This window comes from Bos javanicus, chromosome 15 (genome assembly GCF_032452875.1).
Source record: "Bos javanicus breed banteng chromosome 15, ARS-OSU_banteng_1.0, whole genome shotgun sequence".
Classification (NCBI taxonomy): Eukaryota; Metazoa; Chordata; class Mammalia; order Artiodactyla; family Bovidae; genus Bos; species Bos javanicus.
In genome coordinates, this window is record NC_083882.1 from 31,568,608 (window position 1) to 31,581,539 (window position 12,932).

General features: G+C 48.9%; 1 protein-coding gene across 1 annotated transcript in view; it reads left to right on the top strand.

Annotated features, from left to right (window-relative positions):
• Nucleotides 1–12,932, top strand: part of GRIK4 (glutamate ionotropic receptor kainate type subunit 4) — a 501,670-nt gene that overhangs the window by 370,516 nt on the left and 118,222 nt on the right. The window contains exon 8 of the mRNA XM_061440611.1: nucleotides 8,194–8,355. Within this exon, the coding sequence (XP_061296595.1) occupies nucleotides 8,194–8,355 (162 nt within the window). The remainder of the gene's footprint in view (nucleotides 1–8,193; nucleotides 8,356–12,932) is intronic.

Sequence of the window (12,932 nt, forward strand, 5' to 3'; positions counted from 1 at the left end):
GTCTAATGAAAAGAGACTAAAATAAAGAGATTGAAAAATTAAAAAGCAGAGATTGGTTTTTGGAATTTGGGACTCCAGTGAAGCTCCAGTGAAGAAAATCTGGGACAAAATACCAGCAGACAGTGTCTGATTTAACATGTTGTGACTCCACATCCATACCCACTCTCTCCAGCACAGTTATTGTCCGCATCATTTAATGAAACCAAAGAACCAGCTTCTGGTTTCACTAAGTTTCACTGGGCTAGAGATATAGCAATGAGCAAGACCACCCACAGGCCAGCAGGAAAGCTTTTGCGGCTCAGATGATGGTGATCAGGGATGACCAAGGCTCCTAAACCAGTGCTGGCTGAAGTCAGCCAAGTGCATGAAGCTGATTTTAACTGCCTACTTCTCTATGCATGTTAGCCATTCATGTCTTCAGTCACAATGCTTTCCTTTCTTTTATAAAAAAACTTTTTATTTTGTATGGGGTTATAGCCAATTAACAGTGTTGTGATAGTTTTTGGGTGAACAGGGAAGTGACTCAGCCATACATACACATGTATCCATTCTCCCCCAAACTCCCCTCCCATCCAGGCTGCCATATAACACTGAGCAGAGTTCCCTGTGCTAGACAGTAGGTCCTTGTTGGTTATCCGATTATACTGCATTTATTTCTAATTCCTCCCCACCTGAAACCTGGTGTTGTCTCGTATTCCTTCCTGGGATTCTTTGTGCTGAACAGACATGGCATGGGGCAAACCTCAGCTCTTGCATGTTCTCAAGATCAGTTTTAGTTGCTCAGTCTGGAGCCCACACCAATCCCCAGGACCCTTTGTAATTAAAATGTTTCTCAGGCAGAGAGTTAGTTGATGTTGGATAATCTCTTTACTCTCTTGGACGACGAGTGTTCATTTTGTAGCTGCAAATCTTAGACCAGAAGTCATTGCTCTTAAAGTCGAGTTGTATATTCTGAAGTGAATTTTAATTCAATTTTGCCAGCTCTTGTACAGCACAGTCAGCATGAACTCGTAGTACCCTTGACCCTCGATGCCCCGCTCACAGGGATGAATAAGGGGTACAAACATATAAACCACTGGGTCTGGGTCTGTTTACAGCTGTGTGACCTTGGAAAACCACTCATTCCTCTGGGTCTCTGCTTCTTCAGCTATAAAATGACACTGATAACTCCCCTGTGGTAGGGCTGCTATAAGAATGGATTGAGATCCTGCACAGGCAGTGCTTAGTTCTGCCAGGCACACAGTTGGTGGTCAATAAATTGTCACAGCTATTATTATTATAATTATTGCTTTGTTAGGATTATTTATGGTTGGAAGGTCTGGAACTGCAACTCAAGCCTTCTGTCTCCACACAAATAGCCACACCAAGCAATTAACACCTTATGGTGACTGACTTAGCCAAACTTTTCTTATTTGGCAAGTAGCTAAGGATAGCTTTTTGCAGGGTGAGGAGGGGAGGGAAGAAGGGAGGAGAAACCCCCAGGCCAGATAGTTCACTTTGTCCAGACCTAAGTGGAGTGTGGGGACCAGGAGGAGGGAGGAGAAGGGACAGCATGGAGGATGGACTGCACTAGCCATGGATTATCCCTGTAAGGTGGATGCTCTGATCTGCATTTTACAGGTGAGCAAGGCTACTCAGTTGCTCAAGATCACCTAACCCATATGTGGCAAAACAGGATTCGAACACAGACTGTCTTATTTCAAAACCTTTTTATTATATCCTGCTGTCGCCTGATGGGATCGCCACATGGCACGACTCCAGGGGGCGCCATGCACGAATGGCAGCTGGGGCTTGTGCTGTGTCGTGGCTGAGTCTCCCAAGGTCCAAGGGGTAGGTTACTTAATAGACAACGGAGAGATGAGGAAGGCCTGACCTGGCAGGATTGAAAAGGAAGGGGTAGAGATACAGGACACAGATTGACTAGATATAGAATTGAAAGAAGAGGGGGCGGAGGCTGTCTTTGAAGTGTCTAGCTTAGGTGGCCCTGGCAATGGTCAGGCCGCTGGGGGCTCAGAAACTGGGAGAAGAAACCAAGGAAAAGGGGCTCGTGGGCAGAGAGTATGAAATGCCCTTCCCCCACTTCCCCATTTCACCTGCATCCAGGCCCAGACAGTGAAAGGTTAGGAGATGGACTTGACCCCAGGACATGGTCTGGACCTGTGTTTTGATTTCCTGTTTTTCTTCTTAAAGTCAAGTACAGAGGCTGAGTCCAGATCATGAAAAACCCTTGTGCTTTTAACCTTAGTCGGCTGACCTTGTCCCTCACCCCTCCACCCTGCTGCCCACACTCAGCTTGCCCTAGCTCCTGGCCTGGTGGATGAGCAGGCTGTAGGGCCATGGAGTGGTCCTTGCAACTGACTGGAGTGGAAGGCTGTAGGCAAACCAGGACATTGGAAGTGTCACAGCTGCTGGACAAAGAGGGCCATTCGGCTGATCCACAGCACTCACGTGACGCTCCATCCTTTATGCATGAGGCCTTCCTCCCAGGCCTGTTGTAAACACCCTTCAATTTCAGGTAACCCTCTCCAGTATTCATTTGTGGTCATGACCTGACCTTCAATTGCAGCTATTCAGACCCCTGAAAATCACTGTATACAGAAGGATACACATGCACACACGATCCCATATGCTTACACATACACAAATGTGTGCACATCTATAACTTTTTAAATAAGAAAGCCCAGTGATAAGAAAACAAGCTGTTAGGAATTTGCTTTTCAAAATATAATAATGTAACTTGCAGAGGACAATCGAGGGATGGTCACCATCCTGCTCATGTTCTTATACCTTCTGTAGGAATAAGACTGAGCAGAGTCAGGCATAGTGAGGACCCCAGGACTTTGAAGCATCTTCCATCCACAGCCTCAAGCAACATTCACCAAACAGCTTCCAGGTATTAAGCACTATGCTGGGTGCAGTGGAGGTTTCAGAAATGAGGCAGGGAACTTCCCTGGCCGTCCAGTGGTTAAGACCCTGCACTCTCAATGAAGGGGGCACAGGTTTGATCCTTGGTCAGGGAATTAAGATCCTGAAATCCTTGGATGAAGCCAGTTTTTTTTTTTTTTTTAATGGGGACTTCCCTGGTGGCACAGTGGATAAGAATCTGCCTGCCAATGAAGGGGGCATGGGTTCAATCCCTGGTCGGGGAAGATCCCACATGCTGCAGAGCAACTAAGCCCGTGTGCCACAACTATTGAGCCCAAATTCTTGAGCCCCAGCCTGCAAACAGTAACTACTAAGCCCGAATGCCACAACTACTGGAGCCCACGCACCCTAGAGCCTGTGCTCTGCAACAAGAGAAGCCATTGCAATGAGAAGCCTGCACATTGCAACTGCAGAGTAGCTCCCACTCGGCACAGCTAGAGAAAAGTCCAACAGCGGTGAAGACTCAGCACAGCCAAAAATAAACAAATAATAAATGGGTCAGGTACATCCCTGCTCTTAGGAACACACAGGCCTTGGGAGGAAGAGGCCATGGACGTGAAAATATATTGGCACTGCCAGTGCTGTCACAAAACCACGTGCTGTTGGAGTAATTGAAGACTTGGTCTTGGCCTCTGTGCCAGCACTTGGCCTTACCAGGTGGCCATGGGCTCTGTTCTTCACCCTGGTTCCCCTGGTCTCGTGACGGTGATGGAATCTACTCACATTGGGAGCAGAGACCTTAAGATTTCCCTCCCCAGCACATTTATAAGAGAACCAAGGTTCCCATGAGAACCAGATCTACCCCAGGGCTCCTAACACTTTGTCATTTCAGTTAAGGTCACAGCCAGCCTGGGAACACACCTGGAGAGCACAGGACACCTGGATGAGGCCAGGGTGCATTCTTGGCTAGAGCTCTCGGTGGAAAGCAGGAGCCAGAGGGTCTATGCTCCCCTCTCATCCTGAAATTGGTTGATCTTGTATAATACCCCCTCAGCCAAATGATACCCTCCCTATGACTTGATTTGATTTGGGGGTTATGATTCATGTTTCCCTAAATATGTTTAGAATTGTTGTTCAGTTGTTGCTAAGTCATGTTCTACTCTTTGTGACCCCATGGACTGTAGCATGCCAGGCTTTCCTGTCCTTCACTATCAAATGCTCAAACTCATGTCCATTGAATCAGTGATGCCATCCAACCATCTCATCCTCTGTCACCCACTTCTCCTCCTCCCTTAATCTTGCCCAGCATCAGGATCTTTTCCAGTGTGTCAGCTCTTTGCATCAGGTGGCCAAAAAACTGGAGCTTCAGCATCAGTCCTTCCAATGAATATTCAGGGGTGATTTCCTTTAGGATTGACTGGTTGGATCTCCTTGCCGTCCAAGGGACTCTCAAGAGTCTTCTCCAGCACCACAGTTTGAAAGCATCAATTCTTTAGCACTCAGCCTGCTTGATGGTCCAACTCTCACATCTGTGCATGACTATGTAGCATGTTTAAAACAGCATTTCCCACTGCACAGTCTATAGAACACTCCTGCGAGACATCCATAGGTTTGGTGGGGAAAGTGTTCCATGGTTAGAGCTTAGAAAGTCCCAGGTTAAACAAAATTAAGCTGCTTACGGTAGGACTTCTTTAACCCTTTCATGTGCTAGTGTGCGTTGTCAATCTTGAACATGTGTTTAGAATATGCCAGGTTTGCTCCCCTTATTTGAACATGGAAACTTGTTTTATTGAAACTTCTGAACACACTTCCCAGAAAAGCTAGTGTCCTAAGAAACACACTTTGGGAAATACTAGAACTTAGAAGATTTTCTTTGTATACAAACTGGCAGTGGGCAGCTGTTTCCCATTTTCACTTAGACACCAAGCTTCAGCAGCAGCAGAAGACTGTAAGTTTAGACAGAAAGAAGCATTTCTTAACAGTGAAGATGCTTAGAGAATAGAAGCCTGAAGTGTCCTGGGAAATTACAATAGAAGAACACTCCACCCCTTTCTTGTCCTTTCACAAGCTCTCCCATAGGTCGTTATAAATAGGATGGATTATCAAGGAAGCTCCTGGATCTTTTTATCTTAAGGGGGCCTTTGAAAATAGGATATAATTGGAGGATGAGAAGGTAGTTATTAAAAGGCGGGAAGACAGGTTGTCTGACTTTGGGATGGGCTGTCTCTAAGTGTCTGTAATTAATTCATTCATTCTTACTCAGCTCGGGCCAGGCATTTCAAGGAAACACCTTTTGAACTCAGGTTTCCAAGACGAGTGGAACTAAAGAAGTAGGAAGCTAGAAGCTTCCCACAATCTTGTGGTAGCATGTTAGTAGCCGTCGCATGTTGAACATGTCTTATGTGCCAGAGATGATACGCCTGGTGCATGCCTATTATTTGTTCCTTGAACAACCTCTGAGGTTGCTGTCATTGTTGTTGCCACTTTAAATGAGGATCTGAAGCCCAGATCATACATGGCAGTATAGTGCAGCCCCTGGATTTGAACCCAAAGCGCTTACCATGTGTCCCCCTACTGCCACTGTGAGTCTAGACATCAAGGTGTCAAAGTGAAAGTGAAAGTTGCTCACTTATATCCAACTCTTTGCGACCCCATGGACTATACAGTCCATGGAATTCTCCAGGCCAGAATACTGGAGTTGGGTAGCCTTTCCCTTCTCCAGGGGATCTTCCCAACCCAGGGATCGAACCCAGGTCTCCCACATTGCAGGCGGATTCTATACCAGCTGAGCCACAAGGGAAGCATAAGAATACTGGAATAGGTAGCCTATCCCTTCTCCAGGGGATCTTCCTGACCCAGGAATCGAACCAAGGTCTCCTGCATTGCAGGTGGATTCTTTACCAACTGAGCTATCAGGGCTTCCTTGAAATGGGCCTTCTTCCACCCTGCTGTGCATGTGAGGATAGGGCGGGGTAGGGGGTGGGGTGGTGGTGACGAGCTGCCCACATTGACACAGAAGCCGAGGGAGAGGGGACATCTCCAGCTCCCCCCACACCAACCACAGCTGGGGAGGCCCCTCTGTTGCCTGACAGCAGCCTGGCTCTGCACCCCACCACCCCGTCCTTGCCAGATGCTCTCTCCTCGTTAGCCATCTGCACCCTCGTGTCTGCTGATAGCCCATAGTGCACGGGCAGCTGCCCTGTTAGAGACGGGAGACATATCAGCTTATGAATCAATACATTCTCTGACACGTCCGGGTTCCCCTGACGGGGATGTGGCAGGATCCAAAAGACACTTAATCCTTATCCCACTCCATGCTGTCAGCCTTTGGTGGCTCCAAAGGCATCTTTGTAACTTTAGTTTGCAAGCTGCAGCTAATGAGGCTGGACTCCGGGCACAGCGCAGGCCCATGGCCCGAGGGCTTGGCCGTGGCCATGGATGTGAGTGAGTGAGTTTGCCAGGGATGTGACAGGGGCCTGGAGGAACTAAGTCTTAAGACATGGAGGCCGCCTGAAGAAGAGCCGTGTTTCTGCTCGGCTACAAAGCAAGCCCACGGCACCTGCCATCTGTCATGTCAGACGGAGTGGCTGATGGGTTAGTCCTGGGGTCTAACGACCATGTGCCCAGAGGGTGCAGAGCTGTGTGTGAGGCATGTGGAATAAATGTGTGATGAATGTGAATTCAATGCACAAGGATGACCTGACCTGCATGTGAAGGCATTATTTCAGGAGCAGGGATTGGTGAGCTGAATAGCCCACACTCTCCTGCCTGGTTTCCCTGTATAGGCCCAGGGGGACTTTGGGGGTCCAGGGCTCTGACCTCAGCCCTGCCTGAGATAGGGGTGCTTCTCCCCGTGACACTAACTGGCCTCCTTGAGACTCATGCCTGCAGTTTTTAGCTGAGTGAAACCATGGCTCCAGCCACATGATGGGTGAGGACCACACATCCTGGGAGCATTCCCTTGAGTATCTACATGCCACTGCCCCACATGGGGTTTCCCTAACTGCCTCATCTCAGGGAGCAACCCCCATTCTAACCCCATAGATATCTGACAGTGCCTGGGTGCTAAGTCGCTTCAGTTGTGTCCGACTCTATGACCTCATGGACTGTAGCCCACCAGGCTCCTCTGTTCTTAGAATTCTCCAGGCAAGAATACTGAAGTGGGTTGCCATACCCTTCTCCAGGGGATCTTTCTGACCCAGGGATCGAAACTGTGTCTCCCTGTGGCTCCTGCATTGCAGACAAATTCTTTACTGCTGAGCCACCAGGGAAGCCCTATCTGACAGTATACATATTTATTTGTTTGCTTACAGTCTGTCTCGTCCCCTAACCTGCATGGTCCTGAACATCAGGAAATGTGTTTCTTGTTCATATATATTCCGTGTCTAGAACACCCTCTGGGCCTGTGTCTGGCACATAATTAGCACTTCAATATTTGTGAAATGAATAAAAAATAATAATAATAAAATGAAGGCACTGCCCTACCTGCAGATGTTCAGGTGGAGATTCTTAGAAATACAACATGATCTTCTTACTCCTTGGCTGACTGAGCCTTCAGGTCCCATCACTATTAGGATAAAGCGCAAGCTCCCCGACCCAGGAACCAAGCCCTGTGCTCCGGCCCCTGCTGACATCTCCCACTCCGTCTCGCACGGTCACCCCACCCTCATGTATCCTGGTTCTGACCCAGTGACTCTCAAACTTTGATGTGCATATGACCTTGGACCCTGCTAAAAATACTGGGTCCTGGGCCTCAGCTTCTGAGATATGGATTCAGTTGGTGTTAGGTGGGATGCAGGCATCATCACTTTTTTTAAAAAAGATACCCAGGTGAGTCTGTGGCAGGCGTTCTGTGGACATGCTTTGAAGAGCGATGCTCCTGTGAAAGTATCCCGCAGGCGCCCACACACTGTCTCACCTCCAGGTCTTTGTATCCATGGTGAATCCTGTCTGGAATAGCCTTGGTCCACTCACATTTTCCACCCAGAAAATGCTGAGCATCCTTCAAGACAGCTCATGGGTCACACCTTCTGCACACACCATCCTGCCTCTACCAACTCATTCGTGTTTTTCTTTCTCCAGCCAGAGCATTGTACACATGCCTTTCGTAGAGATCATTCTGCTCATTTCTCCTTTCTCCCTCCCTGCACCCCTACCCTGTGAGCTATTTGAGGAAGAACTCTCTGCCACCCCCGGACCCTGACGCCCGGCAGAGCACCTGGCAATGCTGTCCATCTGGCTAGGCTGCACTCCCTAGCTATGAGCCTGCAGAGCCCACCCACCCTGCCCTCCCTGACCCTGCTCTGCCCTGCCTGCTGCATCTTTCAGGAGTTCTCGCTCCAGCGGATGGACAGTCTCGTGGACGATCGAGTCAACATTCTGGGCTTTTCCATCTTCAACCAGTCCCACGCTTTCTTCCAAGAGTTTGCACAGAGCCTCAACCAGTCCTGGCAGGAGAACTGTGACCACGTGCCCTTCACGGGGCCCGCAGTAAGTGCCCACCAGGCCCCTCCCTGGTGCCCCTTTGCTGCCAGCACCCCCTCTGTGAGCCAGCCCCTCCCCCCAAATACAGCCCATCCTGGACTCCAGCCTTCTCCAGGCCCAGCTCAAAAGTAGATCATACAAGTGCTGGAAAGTGCTTACAAGGGACACTTTGGGGGAGAAGTCAGCAGGTTGGGAGCATGTGGAGGCCCCAGACTGTCATTTAGTGATGTCTGTGGCCAGACTCCTGTTGACGCTGTTGCTAAGACCCACTGAGTTTCGGATCCAAGAATCTTACATTGGAAGGGCTTTAGCTGATCTGTTCCTTCATCTCTCAGATAGACTGAAGCCCAGGCATGGAGATGAGGGAAGGGGATGTGGGGATCTTGTTCAGGGGCAAACACCAAGCCTTTTCCAAGTGAAACTAGATTCTGATACTCCTGGTCCTGTGCCGTGGACCATTGCCCCCAGTGCAGCTCATCCAGAGAGGCTTCCTTTGTGCTTTTACCTGCATTTTTCCTCTCTGCACTTCATTCCCTGTGTGTGTGTGATGGAGGCAGAGATTTCCCTGGCTGTTCTCCACTGGGTCCAATGTCCTTACTCTCTGGGGCCTATCAGGGATCTCTGCTCATGTTCGTTTATTACAAGGCACGTTCTCTGGAAGTGGGTTTGTATGGCTTTCTAGATCTGTCCTAGCCAGGTTAGAGTTAAGCCTCCCAAAGCCCCATGAGGTTGTTCATGTGATGCTCACATAACTTTCCAAAGGTCAGAACTCTTGCAAAGCTCAAGGAGCTTTGATCAGGGAACCAACTGAGAGGAGGCATGAGAACTTGAGCTAGAAGGTTCTCAGGGTTACCAAGCGCATTCTAGCAGGGTGTTTTAGGCCTGAAAGAGGGAAGATGCCATAGGAAGGATTTGCTGGGGCGAAACACCTGGAGGAAGGGAGTCCTCACCCCCAGTTGCTTAAGGCGCAGTGACAAGTCCTCAGGCATAGGGTCATAGGTGGGACCTTGCTCACCCCTCCTGGGAGGAGTGCAGCCCTGTGCCCCTGGTCTTGTCCGTGGGTCTTGCACTCATCACTCCAGTGTTGTAATGAGGTGCTCATTACACCTCACAGAGGCTGTAGCACAGCCTCTTCAGAGGCTCATAGCACATTATCAGGAAGTGAAGTAAAGTAAAGTGAAAGCCACTTAGTTGTGTCTGACTCTTTGCGACCCCATGGACTGTAGCCCACCAGGCTCCTATGTCCATGGGATTTCCCAGGCAAGAATACTGGAGTGGGTTGCCATTCCCTTCTCCAGGGGATCTTCCCAACCCAGGAATCAAGCCCAGGTCTCCCACATTGCAGGTGGATTCTTTACCAGCTAAGCCACAAGGGAAGCCCAAGAATACTAGAGTGGGTAGCCTATTCCTTCTCTAGTGGATCTTCCCAACTCAGGAATCGAACAGGAGTTTCCTGCATTGCAGGTGGATTATTTACCAACTGAGCAAAGAGGAGGCAAAACCTGCCGCCTCCTCTCCAACCCAAACCAGTCCACATTTGGCATCTGGCCTAGTGACATTAAAGGTCCTGGTGCCACGTTGCCAGTGTCCCTCTGAGGGTTTCAACCCTGCCATTTGTGTGCACATTGACCACAGACAGGCAGACAGGTGGCCCTGGGCACCTGGCTCATGCCCACCTGACACCCCGGCCAGGCGGCACCACTAACAGGGCTATGGGACCAGCTTGGGCTGTGCTCACATGTGCTGACAAGAGGCACGGGACCTGGATTCAAATCCTGGCTCTGCTGTTTTCTCGCTGTGTGATCTTAGGTAGCTATGTAACCCTCCTGGGCCTCAGATTCTTTTTCTGTCATTTTGCGGAATTAGGTTTGACCATCTTAGAGGATTATTGTGAAGATAAAATGCGATATGATTCCGTCCTCAATTTTATTGCATAATGTAAAGAGTACAGATATGCATTGAATTAATTTATTTAACATTCCATCTGCTGGATACTTTGAGCCACACATTCCCTGGTGGCTCAGACAGTAAAGAATCCACCCGCAATGCAGGAGACCCAGGTTCAATCCCTGGGTTGGGAAGATACCCTGGGAGGATCTACCCACAGAAGGGAATGACTACCCACTCCGGTATTCTTGCCTGGAGAATTCCATGGACAGAGAAGCCTGGAGGGATACAGTCTGTGGGGGTCGCAAAGAGTAGGACACGATTGAGTGACTAACACTTCACCACTTCTTCCACTACATGCACTGAATGAACTTATTTAACATTTTATCTGGCAGATATTTCAAGAAGCATTAGTAAGTATATCAGGTAGCTTTTGCAACACCAGCTTTGTAACAACCAGCACCCAGATCTCACCAGCTTACAAAATAAACATTTATGGAGCTCGTGCATCTGAGGGTCAACCAGGGATCAGCTCATCTAAGCTGGCTCAGCAGGGCAGCTCTTTTGATCTGGCTGAGCTCATTCAATGCCTAGGAGTCGGCTGATCAGGCTGGGGCTCCACATAGCTCCCATCCTTCTAGCCCAGCAGGCTGGCCTGGCATGTCCTCTCATGGTGGTGGCAGGAGGGTGGCAAAGCAAGTGGAAATGCACAAGACCTCTGAGTCCTAGGCTCCCAGGATGAGCACACTGTGATGTCCACCTCATTTTGTTGGCCAAAGAAAGCCACACTCACGGACTCAGAGTCAGGGAGTGAGAACAGAGAACAGATAGAATGCTGAACCACTGGTGCTTGAAATATTCCCACCTGGATGTCTTCCTCTTCGAGGCACCCTAACAGCAGACAAGAGCAGTCATGCTGCCCTATTGAACAAATGAGAAAACTGAGGTGCAAGAGTGCTGGGGGCCTTGCGGAGGCCCTCCAGAGGACGGGGCCACGGCGAAGCCTCGGCTCTAGCTTACAGAACCTTCCAGCCACGGTGTCTGAAGGGAAGGCGATGTAGGAACTCCTCCCCTTGACGAATGTGAAGCTCATCTTTCCCAAGGCTTCTTGCTCTAGCACCTACCTTTTGAAAAGCGGTGCCTCTTCCTGTCTCTTTGGAGGCGGAAATTCCCAGCACAAACAGCCTAGCTCCTTCATCTGCCGGGAGCTGGAAGGCGAGAAAGAATCAGTTCCAGGAACACACAGCCCGGTTTGTCTCCCCACTTTAGCTTCCTAAAGAGATGCTCCATCTGGGAGGGGCCGCTCTCCTCCTCTCTCTTTCCTCCACGGTCCTCTCCTCCTCCATCAGTTCTGTTCTCTTTTTCCTTCTCATCTCCTCCCCCCTCACTCTGCCCTTTCCACTTTCCTCTGTCACTATAACCTCCTCCCCTTCTTGCTCTTTCTGTTCTTCTTTCTCTCCTGCACTCCACATTTTCTTTGCATTTTCTTCTCTCTTACTTCTTTTTCTCCCAACTGGAGTGTGTCTCCCTCTCTTCCTCATCTTCCCTGTTGGGCCCATGATGTTCCAGGTGGAGCTTGTTGGAATGGGGGCCCAGTTCCAAGGGCACAGAGAGGGAATGGCTGTACAGAAGGGCGACCACCAAAAAAAAAAAAAAAGCGCTCAGTGCTGCCCCCACCAGGCCGTGCCTGCCTGGCGGCTGCCAGCAAACCACAACCATGCTTCCCGCCTGAGCAGAAGACAATCTTGAACGAAGACACGTCCCTGCTAATTTCATATGCCACTCCCATTCATCACGCAGCAAAGAACAAAAATCGTAGAAAATCATTAAAATTACAGATGGCTAGATTAAGTAATTAGAATTTGGGCTAAAACAGCTGTTTGTAATTAAGTGTTTATTTCATTGAATAAAACCCAGATTGTAAGAACTATTCCATGAAATTTTAATGATTCCTGTCCTGGAATTGTGCTGGGGATCAGAGTTTAAGCGACAGAAGTTCAGAGACAAACGGACACCCAAGAGGACTCTGGGAATCCATTGGTCTGAGGGTGTTGGGGAATATAAGGGTTACAGTGGTGTGTTTAAAAGATACTCTTATTTTTATTCCAGTGGATGAAGAAATTCAGCTGCTATTCCTTGAGTCAGATTGATTCATCTTAATTTATACAGTCTTTCATTCCCCTAAACAATTTACAAACAGCTTCAAAGAAGATAGCAATGAAGAAACAAATGAAAATATAAAAACAAGAGAATCGTGGGTGTTTGCCAAGGAACATTTTGAGCCAAGAAAGAGGAGAGGATTTTAAATGAGAATTGAGTCATTTGGGGGGGGGTTAATATTTAGAAGAGACAGGACAGGAGAAGCAGAGACAGGACCTAGAGACATGCCCACATAGATGGGGAACAGAAGCCACAGAAAGACAGCAAGGGCTCCGAAAGGGAAACACGATGGAAGATGGAAGGAGCAGGGATGGTGGGCTTTGCAGACCCAGGAGCAGAAACATGGATGGAGCGCTAGTTAGGTACCAGGACTTTCCCCACCTGCAGTGCCAAATGCTTTCCAGAGCTAAATCAGTAAATAATAGTAGAGGGAGAAAGAAATTGGGAGATCCAAAAGATGCTTCAGAATGGAGACCTGCAGTGGGATGGAAAAGCTGATGAGCCAGAAGTTAGATAATAGGCTCTCACACCTTTGG